General features: G+C 43.2%; 1 protein-coding gene across 1 annotated transcript in view; it reads left to right on the top strand.

Moving 5' to 3' along the window:
• The window catches only part of LOC118119957 (FERM, ARHGEF and pleckstrin domain-containing protein 1), a 55,989-nt gene that overhangs the window by 30,493 nt on the left and 10,652 nt on the right, over positions 1 to 14,844 (top strand). Inside the window, 11 exon segments of the mRNA XM_035174459.2 lie at positions 1,623 to 1,720; positions 2,181 to 2,295; positions 4,604 to 4,751; positions 4,898 to 4,993; positions 5,085 to 5,248; positions 5,367 to 5,435; positions 5,519 to 5,594; positions 6,550 to 6,760; positions 12,441 to 12,567; positions 12,569 to 12,626; positions 12,914 to 13,003. Of these exon segments, the coding sequence (XP_035030350.2) occupies positions 1,623 to 1,720; positions 2,181 to 2,295; positions 4,604 to 4,751; positions 4,898 to 4,993; positions 5,085 to 5,248; positions 5,367 to 5,435; positions 5,519 to 5,594; positions 6,550 to 6,760; positions 12,441 to 12,567; positions 12,569 to 12,626; positions 12,914 to 13,003 (1,252 nt within the window).

Genomic DNA, 14,844 nt, shown 5'->3' with positions numbered 1-14,844 from the left:
AAGCGCACAAGCAAACATGCGCTCCGCTTCTTATAAGATTTATTCCCTCCTCGGCTTTGTAATTGTCATGTCATGGCTGCCATGTTTCTGATTTAGCTCTCTGCAGATGAGCGTGGCACTAATGACTTCCTGGTGTCTGTGGGCTTTTTGTAGAGCTGTGTCATGACATGTTTTCAGAGGCAGAGAGGAGAAATATTAGGCAACTGTGTTGAATGATTCTTTATGATATTAGTATAGATAAATATACTCTAGGTATACTTATATATGGTAGCTCTCTGATCTTTACACTGATATACATGGTGTTTGATAATGATAATTATCGATCAATATTTTTATTGTATGTGTAGTATGTGAATAGTGCAGCTGTCTCAATGTCCCAGGAGGATATTTAATTCCTCTTGGGTGTGTGGATTTATTTGGTTTCTCTGTTTTATGTCGTTTTAAATTGAATATATTTTGTTTGTGGATTTTTTTGTTGGTCCAATAAGACATGCGAAGATTTCGCCTTGGGCTCAGGGAAACTGGAATTCCATTTTTCATGGTTTTCTGACTTTTTTATAGACAAAACAATCAGTGATAGATCATTAAATAATGAAAATCAATTTACTGCCCCAAAAGCACAAATACATCCCGCTACAGATAACCCCTCATATACTTGCATACTGTACACACGCTTAAATATCTAGAAATATATGAGCCTGACCCATTTAATGGTTGACCGATGATATCAGCTGAATATGAGCCTTTCACAGACGCATCTGTTTCGGCGTTTATGTTTGCTGACATGAAGCGATATGAAAACTTTCATTTTACTGAATAAACAAAGCAGCTTTGGTTTTCTCTTTAGTTATTTATAATGCAGTTTAACTTGTTAACTGTAAAATACCAAGCCTCATATAAATGTCTTTGTCATATGGGTTGGATAATAAAAACATTTTATACATGTACATATATTGACTGATATATTGGACTTTTTTTACACCCTAATATTAGTATTGGTATGCTCCATCTCCATATGTCTACACATTTTGTTCAGGGTCACTACGGCACAAACCATCCTCCAAAGCAGACTATGTATTTGACGCATTGAGATGGGGACACAGATTATCGAGCTTGCCAAATTGTTACAACACATGCCACATAACCATGACGTACACAGTTTGAGTCCAGTGAGGAACCTTTGTCTCATGTCATACCTCATCTCTCTCTCAGCCTGTTTCCTGTCTGCATCTTCACCCTCCAACAAAGGCAAAATTCTCAAGTATATACTCCTACTTTATCTTTTATCATTTTAACAAATTCTAAGCCTGTTATTCCCGACTTTATTGGTCCTCGCTCTGGCTCTCATCCAAGAGAAGCAGCGGTGCAGCGTCATTACTTACTGAATCCAAAATGTGCACTTTGCCAACTCTATTTGACTAAAAGTCTTGTGCAAAATAAAAAGAGCCGGAGTACATTGTGTTTATTCAGACGTTTAGCTGCAGCAGCTCATTTAGATTCAGGGGTAGATGTTGTTTCTGAGCTGATCCTGAGGTTTTTGTATTTGTCTTGTTCTCTTGCTGGAAACCACCACCACATCTGCCCTGTTCTACCTTGTTAAAGCAGTTTGTGTCTGTGTCCAGGTACCTGTTTGCCCTCCAGATCAAACAGGACCTTTCCTCTGGACGACTGACCTGCAACGACAGCAGCGCGGCACTGATTGTCTCCCACATTATCCAGTGTAAGTCCCTCACGGCTCCTCATTTAGCTCAAGAGACTCCAAAACCACGACAAACGCTGTCGTGTAGCACACTGTATACCATTGCTAACAGGATCTTGTGTGCGTTTCTATGGATACCTTTCAGTCAAGCTGCCTGGACATAATCTTGCAGAACTGATTCAGAGCAGCCTCACGGTGCCACGCCAGGAAATACTGAGCATTTTCTCAACCTGGCGTTTCTCAGCCCGTTATTCAGTAGTGATCAAAAACAACACGAGCAAGGATGGAAATCAGTTCAACTTGCATACGCACAAAATCATGTTGACACAATTTACCACAGCTATGTTCTTATGAGGGAATATCTAGTGGACGAATGGCGTTTCATTCTGTGCCAAGCAGCGCTGAAGTGTGTTTTTATAACCGGCCAGTATCTTGTAGCAAGTATTTCTACAATAACGTCTTTTTTTTCTTTTCTTTTCAGCTGAGATTGGGGACTTTGAGGAGAGTCAGTGCCGGTCGCACCTCCTCAACAACAACTACATCCCAGATCAGATGCCCCTGATCGACAAGATCATGGAGTTTCACTCAAAGAATATGTGAGTTTCTGGAAGTTTTAGGCCTTTAAATGTCTTAAAATTGTTTGACTTATTACGTATGAGTTTAATCATGTTTGCATTCATTTAACGATCCTTCTGTCGAGCTTTAAAATTAGTTTTTTAAGATACATTTTTTGCTGGTATGCATAGTTTAAAATGATGCTTTACTACAAACCAGACCAACATGGAACTGATAACTGAGTCTACAAACACCCCAGTTAGAATTTGTCTCAGAACACTGGATGGATAGCGACTGTCTCTGTCTGTTGTTTGTGAGATAATGTGGCGTTTCAAGGGTTATTCTCTACTCAGCTACTTCACCTTATCCTCAGTTATGGGGAAGTGTAAGTAATTCTGGGACTCAGATATTCCTTCATATCGTTCTACTTGGCAATAGGTCCTCGCATGAAGAAACCCAGGAAGAACTATGAGGTGTACACAACATTAAACTGAGACACTCAATGGATCCAGTGTTTTTAACTCTGCTCTTAAAGTCACTGAAGCCATCGCTAAACACAAATTATTCTGTTCGCCCGTGAACAGTAAAAGTTGCGTCAGGCCTTGTGCACGTCCTGTAGGGGAAATTTTATTATACAGGTGACACCTTCAGGAAAGCAGCTGCTGAATAAATGGGTTCTTTCTCAGGAGCGCTCCGTGCAGCTCTTTATCGTAGATCAGCTCAGAAGAGCCCGTCTTTTGTAAGTTGTTTTACAGCTTCTGGAGTTTCAGTATTTCTCCAACAACAACAAAAGAGGCCTGGAAGCTTCCTTCATCCCACCACATGACTCGCACAGCTTTTGTCAGCTGGCTTCGAAGGTTAAAAACGCACATTCTCAGAGCGTATACTCAGATGTCTAATGTGAAGCTTATACCAAGCGGAGATGGTTATTGAACTTGGCTCTTTCCAGTATTTTTCTGCCTCAAGTTTAAGAGCGACAAGCTGCTGGGAGTATATCACTGGAAACCTTCCAGATCTCCTCCCACCATCCTGCCACAAAATGTCAAAATCATCCGTGCACACGTTTGAGTACGAGCCAAATCTTTGCCAACCCTCGTCTCACCTCTGTGTTACAGTGAGCTGTGTCAGAGATGGACTCACAGTGGGCGGCTCCTGCTACATGAAAGCAGCTAGATTAGATTTGACTGCCCTCTTTGACTCGCTTTTTCTTCTTTTCCCCCCGAGGCTTTCTCCGTTGATAACTGTAACTGCACTCCTTCTGCTCGGATGCCACGCCGAGTTAAATCTCTTATTAAGTACCACACGCAGGAAACGGGTCCGCTGATACGAATTAGGAAAGTTAGTTAGCGTGCGCAGCCCCTCCCCAACCTCCCACCACCGCTGCTCCAAAAACTCAGATAAACACGAGGGAAACTGGATCCACTTGGACTCGTTCTTTCACCTCAATTAAAGAGACTCACAGCAGGAGGATAAGCCAGGGTTTCATTTATTTCCCAAAATGTTCTGAAAGGATAATGAATGCTGTGGTTTGCTCTTGTTAAATCCAAGTATTAAAACCTGCAAGTACAACTAATGCTGTTATGTTTGCTTTTTGCATAATCCTGCTAAATAAAAAAATAAATAAAAAACAGACGTGGGAGAAAACATAACCTCCTTGGCCGAGGTAATACAAGTAAATTAAGTTTATTAAGTTGAAGTATTGCAGGAAATGTTTTTGCACTTGGCTGATTATGTCGTACTCATAAATAAGAAAAAAGGAAACATCAGATATTTGTGGGCCAAGTAGCAAACAGTAACGTTCCGTGATTAATACAACATTTCCATCACCTTTTTACACACTGCTTTCCATGCACAGGAGGTAGAGCGGGTCATCCACTAAGCAGAAGGTCGGTGGTTCAAATGTCGCATGAGGAAGTGTCGGCGGGCAAGACACTGAACCACTCAAATTGCTCCAGTGCTGTATAAAGACTAGAGAAGTGTTATATGAATACAGTCCATTTACCATTTAATTCCATCATCATCTTTAATCACAACCAGAGTGAAAACTTGTGCCGCCAGCTGTTTATGTCAATCACAATATTCTCATAACTGTAGTGGATGGACATGTGCATTATTTCACATTTTCCCCTGCAGATTAAACCTGGTGAAATTTTTTGCTACAATGATATTAAACCCTTACAGCAGAATCATCATCTCTATCAGTCTTTGGCTACATATGCAACACTTCTTATTAGAATCAACTAATTATTAGTAGATTTGTCAACAATAAGGGAAACAGAATATTCCCAGCCTCATTCTTGAACTTCTTCTTGTTGTGATTTAACCTTGTTGTCGTGTTTTCTGTTGCAGAGGTCAAACACCTTCAGAATCAGACTATCAGTTACTAGAAGTGGCGCGTCGGCTGGAGATGTACGGGATCCGCCTTCACCCTGCCAAGGATCGTGAGGGCACGGATTTAGGCTTGACTGCGGCGCACACCGGCGTCCTGGTCATTCAGGTCAGTGCTGCTGGTTTGTAAGGTCAATGATTTAAGAGGTGAATGTGCAAACCATGGGGGTGCGATTGAGATAAATTGGGTTGTGTTAAGTGGTATTTCTTGTAAAAGCCTGATTAAAAGTCGGTTCATTGTTTTTGTCGCTGCAGGGACACACAAGGATCAACGCCTTCAACTGGTCTAAAGTTCGTAAACTGAGCTTCAAGAGGAAACGTTTCCTCATCAAGCTGAGGCCAGATTTAAATGTAAGTTGTGTTGCTAGGCTCTACTGTGTATAATTAAATAACGTAACAAATCGAATCCACTAAATGTAATAAATGTTCTGCGTTGCACCAGAGTTCATACCAGGACACTCTGGAGTTCCTGATGGCGAGCAGAGACTGTTGTAAAGTCTTCTGGAAGATCTGTGTCGAGTACCACGCCTTCTTCCGCCTCTTTGAGGAACCGAAGGCCAAACCCAAGCCTGTGCTCTTCACACGAGGTTCCTCCTTCAGATTCAGGTAGAGGGAGTCTCTGTGTCTGTGTCTCTGTCTCCAGTCCCAATGTCCCAATGTCTCATCACTTAAACAGTCGACTGCAGCTCATTATCATCGTCTCCGCTGTGCTTCTTCTCTGCAGCGGTCGCACACAGAAGCAGGTGATTGATCATGTGAGGGAGTCCGAGTTTAAAAAGATCCCGTTTGAAAGGTAAAGGCTGCAGACGCGTGTATGTTTGACTCATTGGTTCTGTGTGAGTGCTTAACACTGACAGTCAACCCTCTCTCTGCCAGGAAACACAGTCGGGTCCAACACAACAGCCGCCTGTCGCCGTTGCCTTCTCCGCGTCACCATGAAGTGCCAACAGAAGTGAGTGTCTTAGCCTCTGAAGTGCATCTGTAGCGGGTCGCATGAAGTCTGTGTCATATCAATGAATCTCATTATTATGCTTCTATTTATACAAAGAAAGCCTTTATCGTCCCCTGTGGAGTTTTCTCACAGTTGCGTTACATTGTCATTGTCATGTCAATGTTTCAAAACTTGCATTGTTCAATACAATCAACACTAAACAATCTTTTAAGTTATTCCAGATCACATAATTTTCCTATATGTCACACTACATAATACTATATATAATGTATAATATTGAAAAAAAATGTTGCTATGTTCCTTTTCATTTTTGCCTATTAAGTATGTAGGGAGGCATGGTGGTGCAGTGGTTAGCCTCACAGCTAGCAGGGTCTTGGTTCGAACTCGGGTTTTGGCAAGGGGCTTTTCTGTGTGGACTTTGCATGTTCTCCCTGTGTCTGCGTGGGTCTTATCGGGCACTCGGGCCTCCTCAGGGTTCACTTGATTGGAGAGTCTAAATTGTGTGTGAATAGTTGTGTGATACTCTGGCAACCTGTCCAGAGTTTACCCCGCCCTTCGCCCCAATGTCAGCAGCGATTGGCTCCAGCGACCCTTTCAGGATAAGCGGTATATAGATGGTTTTAAGTGCGTCACACTCCACTTGTCTGTGTGCTTATCCAAATGAACAAAAGACCAAACGTTTAGGATCTATTCAGACAGGTGACACACACATTTACATCAGCTGGGATATGTCTTCTGGCTTTGTGTAACATTTAGTGGCACATTAACATCACAGATCAGCAAAGCCAACAGCAGAAATGTCTCTTTTGCCACCTTATGTACAAACTTAATCATCAAAACAACTCTACCATCAAGTCATACAGAATTATAAACAGTTTTTGGTTATTTTAATAGATAGATAAAACACAAAAGTCTTGAAATGCTTTAACTCTCTGCGTCTGTGTGTCTCTGTCAGAGGGGTCCTCCTCCCATGGACAGAGTCGACTCTCCTCCTCAGCGTCACTGGAAAGAGTCGGTGTTGGTGAGCGCAGAAAACGCCTCACGCACAACCAGGGCGAGCCCCTCCCACCAGGAGAACGGCCACGAGGAGAGAACGGGGTCTGTGTCCAGGACGGAGGAGACAAGAGGCCCGACGCGACAGACCCACCAAGAACATCAGAGTACAGGTCTGCCACCTCGTGCTGCTACAGCCAGCAGCTCTTCCCTCCACTACATTGGCTGGAATGATATAGATTATGACTATAACACGTGCAGGGATCAGGACATTAGGATGAATCACAGGGAGAAGGCCGTGCTCCACCAGGCGTCTGGGTTTGAGAACATGAATGGTGATGTTCAGGCTCAGCAGGAAAACTTTACGGGTAGGATGCAGCACAGGGAGTCTGCTTCACCTTCTAAACCACCGCTCACACCGAGTCACGAGTTAGATCAGTCTCGGTCATACGAAAGGTCTGACCAAAGCCTTGTCTATGGCACCATGGCAGACATCAGTGCTCAGAGCAGAGAGAGGCAGAGCTGCAGCCCTCTCACAGTCCCACATATGATGGGCTCGAGGAGCGGCGTCACCCCTCCTGCCCCGGACGCTTCTCATCCGGCACCTTCCCTCAATCATGCTGAGCAGAATGGCTACAGCTCTGCTCACCCTCACTTTGACGAGGGGGGGCACTCCCCCATGCCCAGTCGCTCTTCGCACTTACAGAAGCTCCACAAAATGCAACACATTGACACAGACCCAGACCAGGGAGCGTCCTTGACAGGGCAGGAGTCGCATCCCGTCCTGTCTCGGGCCGAGCGTATGGCTGCTCTCGAGCGCCGCATGGTGGCCAATGGGCTCTCGGCACCGGGCAGATCCAGGGCCGGCCCCGGGAAGAAACGCTTGGGGCAGGCTGGTGCCACACACGTGGGGGCGGTTCAGATGAACGAATGCTCCAATACCAGTGGCTCAGAGTCCAGTGAGTCTGAGGTGGAGACAAACAGGGGCAACTGCAGCAGCCCCCTGATGTTTGGTAACGCTGCGGAGGCCGGCTCCAATTCCCCTTTACCCAGAAACAAGTTCTCCTTTGGCAGCCTCCAGCTGGACGAGGAGGCAGATGAGGACAATAATGTCTTCAGCGATGACGATAGTGGACAGATTTTCAGCTGCTAGCGCAGAGAGAGCTTCAGAACATGCACAGGATGGTTTGAAGGGTTTAGTTTGGGTTCAGATGGTGTAGGGAAAGCCAGCGTTTGGCGTTTGGTGATCATCTGGGTGCACGTACACAATGATGAACGTTGTCTTACGCGCGACAGATTCCGAGTGACAGGTACTGAGACTAAAAAGTGGAAGATAAGTTATTGCGCGAGAGTGAGAGAACTACATCGCATGCTGATTGTGGGTACATGCACAACTGCAGCTGCAACTATGAGGTCTGACTGCATGGAGGGTAAAAACTTTATGGATGATGACAATAACAAGGACGAGCAAACACGCTGCAAATAAAATAATAAACACAATGCAGCAACAGAGCAAAACACCAAGCTCGAAATCTCTTGTGTTATTATGCAAAGTGTTCTTTTTGGTTTTGATTTATTGTCAAACTTTTGCGGACCAAATAAGAAAAAGAGGTGATTCTTTTGAGGAAAGCGGTGTCAGATGATTTTTCTCAAGTCTACTCTAATCTCAGTTTAAGTATTCTACTTCCTACTCAGAGCACTTTTAAACCCTCTCTTTCGTTTATTGAGAAGTTGTTTCCTTTGTAAGACTGAGGGATGGAAGGGGTGTATCAGTGTTTTCTTGTTTGCTGCATGGAGGGAGTTCATCGTTATCATTCTGCCTCTTGTGTTAACAAGTGCCAATTTAGGATTTAACACTAATGGATAAAAACTATTGTTGTCTCTGTTTATGTGGGTTTTAAACTCAAAGATGAACTCAAAGATGTTCCAGTTGCACACTTTTGACTTTACTCGACTTTGTCGTAGACGTCATTGTTCAGTCAGTGTTTTGTGGAGTTGTTGAACGCTCAGTTCAGTTTCTGTTGCCTTATGATCTCCCGTAGGGAAATACACAAACAGTATTGTCTGTAGTCAGATCTATTTTGTACCGGATGATTTGACGATTGTTGTTGTCAAACTTTGTGCAGATTTCTGCAAAACAGACTTTGAGGTCTAAAATGTCTGTGGACAGTGAAAGTTTCTAAGCTGTGTTGAATATCGTGGATTATCTTTACATCTCTTTGTGTAATGAATACTATTTATGAAACATCTGTTGTGTGTTCAGTGTCAGTGTGGAAACTGATGAATATGCTGCAAATACCGATTCCAACTATTGTTTATGTAAACAGCTCCCCCTGCTACAACTTTACTAAAGAGTCATTCCGTGTCAAATCATCACACTTTTGTTATTGACACTTTTCAGGCTGTAAATAACAGCATTCTGAGTGATTATAACTGTTCAATTTCAAAACGTATATATTTAGAAATTTGTCAGATTTTTACCAAAGATGTTTTTTTAATTTCATCAAATCCTCCAGGAAGTTCGGCTTTTGGTGTTTGATTTGTTGCACATATGACATGTCGGTTCCGTAGGTTTGTCATTTGACCAAATCAACACACAAAATTATATTAAGATCTGTAAAGGTGCAAAACAAAAGTGTGATGATTTGACCTTGGAATGATTCTAATGTGAAATTAGCTTTTTTAGTCACTAAAGTTGTTGTTATTGACAAGAAATGCAGCCACAGGTCTGAATATAACCTCAGGGTATTTTAGTGTCTGTTGTCTAATAGCATTAGAGACCAGTGGTGGCTTGTTTAGGCTGAGTTGAGAGTAAATGTCTGTTGCACTGGCAGTTTTGCCACTTCACTACAGTTTATAGCTCTTATGTTCACCGCCGACATCTCCCTCTGCACTTGACTCACGCTCGAGTGTCTCTGCCCAATAATTTGGTTTCACAAACTCCTCCGACAGCTGTGGTGGCTGCCAGCAATTTTGCAATCTTCATAACAAAATGCAGCTGCACTTTTATTCTTTTTCTTTTCCAGTTTCTTGCTTTCACTTCCGTCTTCATGTTTAGTTCTGTTAAAATAATGATTTTTATGTCACATTCCTGCTTTTTTTTTTTTTTCTTTGTCCAGTGTATGCACTTGTCTGTCAGCATGAAACTGTTGTATCTTTTCTGTTACTGCATGACAACCTGTTCTGTCACTCACCAGTGTCTGTGTAAATCAAGATCAGCAGTATGTGGGTTTCCTTTCTCTGCAGTGATCCAGATAACACGTCATTATTCCAGAGGACAGTGAGAGAGAGCGTTTGGGTTAAGGATGACAGGAGCTTGGGAATATACGGGCAAATAGAAGAGGGGATTTTGTAAATGTGTGTGTTTGTGTGCGTGTGTGTGTGAACTGTGCATGTGATAGGCAGTTTAAAGGCAACTCCTCAAAGTACACAGGCTCTTGGCTCATCCGTCACAGTCGACTGCTCCCAAATGTTATTTTAGCATCTACATCAAAAACCGAAGCTGTGTTTGAATATTTATGAATCTAGATTTCTAAATTATTTGGTGTTTCAACATCGTCGTCGACATGCATTAATGCAAAATTATGAAGAGGGAATACATATTTGTTTTTTGTGGGGGTTGCTGGATCGCTGCAGCGGGAGGGGAAGCCTCCCTGGTGCACACAGCTCTGCCACAGACCAGGAGAAACAGTGCTGCACAACAACTGAATAATTTGGAGCGGATGTAAATTGACTCTTTAAACTCCAAACCCTTTAACACGTGTTTGTTCGGCTCTGCGTCTCAGGTCTGTAGGTGAAACCTGTGTGTGTATTCTAACCACTGATGTCCTTTAGGATTTTGTTTCCAATGCATGCTGTGCTAAACCAGAACAGAAGAGTTCTGGTGCGCATTGTACTGCGCTGCCCTGGCTGCTCTCTGCATGTGCTGAACTGAATGTACTGTAACATACAGGTAGTGATCACAGTCACCACACTGTCATTATCCTACAGATTAAAGACTCTGTTGTTATAGCAGGTTTTAAAACAAAGGGAATTATGCAATATTTCAGTGAGTAAATTTAAAATAGCATATTTATATTCAGTATTTTTATGATTCACTGTCACTTTAATGAGTAATATGGATGCAACACGGATTGTGTCACAACTGTGGTTGTTTATAGGAATCCTTTACATTCTAAAATATATTTTTTATATTTCATTTGTTTGTTTTTTCCTATCTTTATTCGAGAGCAGGGTCTTTCCATTTGAGAGTAGGGCTTCATTTCACGTTCAGATTTTGTAATGCTTGCACTCAAATAGCCTCTGCTTGTGCTTAGATTTGCTCCGCTTGTGCTCAAACTGTGCTCTTGCACTCAGATATTTCGTTGCTCGGACCGATTCCCTGCGCTCCAGCTTCAGCTCCTCTCCTCGAGCTCATGCCGTTGGATTGTTTTGTGCAACAAGTCTGTCAAAATGTCCCAAACAATAGAATGCCAGGTTTGCCGTTGACAGATGAAATAGTCCCGCCCTTGTAATGGGTGTGTAGATGAAGCAAGCTAAATGCATGTACTAAAGCCGTTGAGGATGGAAGAGCAGGAACCGGGTTAAAGTAACCACCTGTACGGGACTCTTAAAGAAGTAAAGGGAACGCACCCACAAGGAATAAATCGTGAATAAAGACAGGAAAAAAAACTTAATTTTAATGATAGGTAACACACTAGAAGTCTTGGTATGAGTTCACACATCTTTCCCCTTAACTCTGTCTTTCACTGACCTTTTTATGCTGCTACATAACTTCACTGGAGTGTTTATATGTCACTTTAGAGTCAATAAAAATGACCTTAATGAAGAGAGACCTCTGAATCTTCTTTCAGTAAGTCAGTGTCTGGTGTTTGATTTTAGACGTTGGACTTTCCTCATCTTCCTCCCTGTAGTTTTGTGGTGTTGTTTGGTGCATGTGTTTATTTCTTTACTCACTTGTTGCAGTCTGTCTGAGTCGATCCCTTCCGTAGTTGTTTGAGACTCTTTCCCCAGGCACGTTGATCTAATTGCAGTCATGGGTTGCACTGTTCTGTGTGCATCACTGTTGTGTTTGTGCTGACACACCACAGGGCAGCAGAGAAAGGGGGGGTAGGTTGCAGCTGTAATATAGTAAGTATAGCTGAGTGAAGATCGTCCATGTAGACGACAGTAAGTAACTCATTCCGCTTAATCATCCTGCAGTACGTGTCTCAGCTTGTGTATTGATTGACATGGGCACAAAAGGCTGCCAGAGCCGTCTGGACTGTCAAGTGAGTCACGGCTGACTTTTCACTTTTTTCCCGGCAGATTCTCCCAGTTAGACGTGATAGTGTTTCCTGTGAGGAAGACTCTGATCCTGTAAGACTGACTGTAAATAAGGACTAAAGTAGTCTGGTGTAGCTTCCCAGTGGATGGTGTTAGCAGTGTCGGATGATGAAATGAATGCCGGAAACTTTAATTAGTATCGAAATGTCACAGTGTCTCTGGATTTAGTGGAGCTGTGAGTAATGATTATTTTCTTTATCACTAATCTGCAGATCATTTTCTCTTAATCCATTTAAAAAAAAAAGATCTCTACAAGGTGTACATGGTGACACCTTTAAACCAAAGAGATACATTTCACCGTGATAGAAAACGCACAAACGCATCAAATCCTCACAATTGAGAAATTGGCACAAAGACACATTTGGAGATTTTTCTTATTTGAAATATTTATACTAGAAACCCAAATCTACTCATCTGTGAGTTAAAGTAGGTGAAAGCAAAAGTTTATTGTTGTTTTATTCATATTTGCCTCACTCTAACTTTGATCTTCTCTCGTCTTGCTGCTCACCACCACGGGACACCGGGCAGCTGTGGCATCCAACAGTCCCCACCTGTCCGCGTCCTCCGCTCACTCCCACGGCATGGTCAACGGTCAGAAGTCACTGGAGCTGTGCGGCCACAGTCCCGACGACCGGCTGCCCTCCCCACTCACCAGCGCTGCTCAACGACGCCGGCAGCGTTCGCACCGACGACGAAGACGAGGCTCGGAGGAAGGTCGGTCACCAAGGAGCGCTTTCATAACTTTGTTCCATCAGTAATTAAGATTGTCTTCCCTAAAGTTGTGCTGCAAAGCCATCGTGAGATACTGAAAATAGCAGTGGACCTAGATTACATGTCCTAAATAAACCTCCACTGGGGCTGAGGCTGAGAATATTCACCAGAGAAATGGGTTAGACGAGTAAAACAACTGATGAGGCACCAAATACTGTTGGACCTGCTCACAGTTAGATGGCTCAGTCTCCCCTGCTCAGCATCCTCTCTCTGTTGTGTTGTCTTCGCAGAGGTTTCCAACAGATCGGGCCTATTTCATCGCCAAGGAGCTGCTGACCACAGAGCGAACCTATCTGAAGGACCTGGAGGTGATAACTGTGGTAAGACCAAGTCCAAGTCCGCCGTTTGTTTTCCCATTCGCTGTCCTCCGGGTAGAAAACATCGATTATTCCGCTAAAAAACACGGCGTCAGGCGGTGATACGGGGATATTTTGGCAGATGTGAATCCATTTTTTATTCATTCAACACACTCTGTGCCCTGAAAACACATTTATCTGTCTCACTGAAGGCTGTGAATACTAAACTGTGTTTGTGTTTAAAGAGATGGATGGATTTAGCAGCGTGCGACTTCCTGTTTCAGCCTGTTCCTTCAGATTTCGCCGGCTCGCTTCGAGCACACGGACACCATTTCATTTGATAACATTGCAAAGGACAAAGCGTCGCGAAAACAGGATATTAAATGTGCGGTGCAGCTCGTTCTGCTGAAAACAAGGAGGGATGTTCTTATTGAAGCCGCTCGTCTGATTCTCGACACGCACGCGGAGAAAAAGCATCACTTCTTTTCACTGGCGGGTTCAAAGGCTGCATCTTTTCTTGTCTTGTAATTTTCAGAGAAGCCTCTCAGGCATCTCATAAATATTTGGGTTGGCTCGTGTCCTCGTTCTTGTTTCAGCTGTGTGTGTGTGTGTGTGTGTGTGTGTGTGTGTGTGTGTGTGTGTGTGTGTGTGTGTGTGTGTGTGTGTGTGTGTGTGTGTGTGTGTGTGTGTGTGTGTGTGTGTGTGTGTGTGTGTGTGTGTGTGTGTGTGTGTGTGTGTGTGTGTGTGTGTCCTTCCACACACTAGTTGGTAAGACCACTTTTTGGGGTGAAGTCATCAGAGCAACAGCCGGTGCTTTTTTTTTTTATCTCTCACAAACTCTTCTCGAAACACTCAGGTTTCCTAAAAGCCACTTCCCTTTCCCATCCCGTCAGCTAAATAAAGCTGTGTCCGCTATCACCTGACACACACACACATGCAACATTTGACTTAATGAAGCTATATGTGTTAAGAGTGATTGGCTTCTGATTCCTGCGCTCGTCCTCAGGCGATGAAAGGATTAAAGACGTCACTGAGCTGACGGGCAACGGCACAGACAGACGGCTCCTGGAAGCGTCCAGTGAAAAGCTGCTTTAACGCAACATCTTTCAGTGCTGAGTACGAATTGGAACAGAGTAGAAGGGCCTTGACACAAAAACCCCAAACGGACTCAAGAAATACATGGGACAAAGCACATTACTTACTTTTTTATACCTGCTGCATCCAGGTTTATTAAATGTCTTGGATTTATTTGTTCTGAACAAGAAAACCCCCTCTGGAAAACCCCGTGTGGTGTCTCTCTTGGTAGTTGTGGTGCTGTAGATGAGCCAAGTACTTTTTTCTTATCTCGAGTCACAAATCTGCCTTGAAGGGCTTTGCAATCTGTGCAGCACACCACATCCTCTATTTGTAGACTTTCGATTCAGATAGGAAAGGTTTTTTTTTGTTGTGTTGTTTTCAAAGTGTAGAAAGTTAACCCCCCCAAATTCATCACAGTATGAGGGGTTTCACCACAGGTTTCTAACTTTACAACATAAACCCTCATTACTGGGTGTAAAATATGTATAATTATAGATTTCCCTTAACCCTCCTGCTGGTGGCCCCCTGACTCACTATGGGAGATTGTCGTTTGCGTGATTGTGTTGGAATCGATCGAAAATAAAAACAATAGCTATAACATTCATTCTTTCTGCAGCAGAAAGCCCAGACCTCTGTCCTTGTAACGTTGTACGCTCATGCTAACGTTGTTATGCTTCTTTATGTGCTCTCAACAACTAAAAAATGTATATCGTTCAAATAACTTATGGGTTGTTTAGAAATATTTGGTTAATGTTTCTATATTTGGAAATCTTTTGGATCAATATGTT

Source organism: Hippoglossus stenolepis, chromosome 13 (assembly GCF_022539355.2).
Source record: "Hippoglossus stenolepis isolate QCI-W04-F060 chromosome 13, HSTE1.2, whole genome shotgun sequence".
Taxonomy (NCBI): Eukaryota; Metazoa; Chordata; class Actinopteri; order Pleuronectiformes; family Pleuronectidae; genus Hippoglossus; species Hippoglossus stenolepis.
The sequence above is the reverse complement of the archived record's forward strand: the minus strand, read 5'-3'. Positions and strand labels throughout refer to the sequence as shown.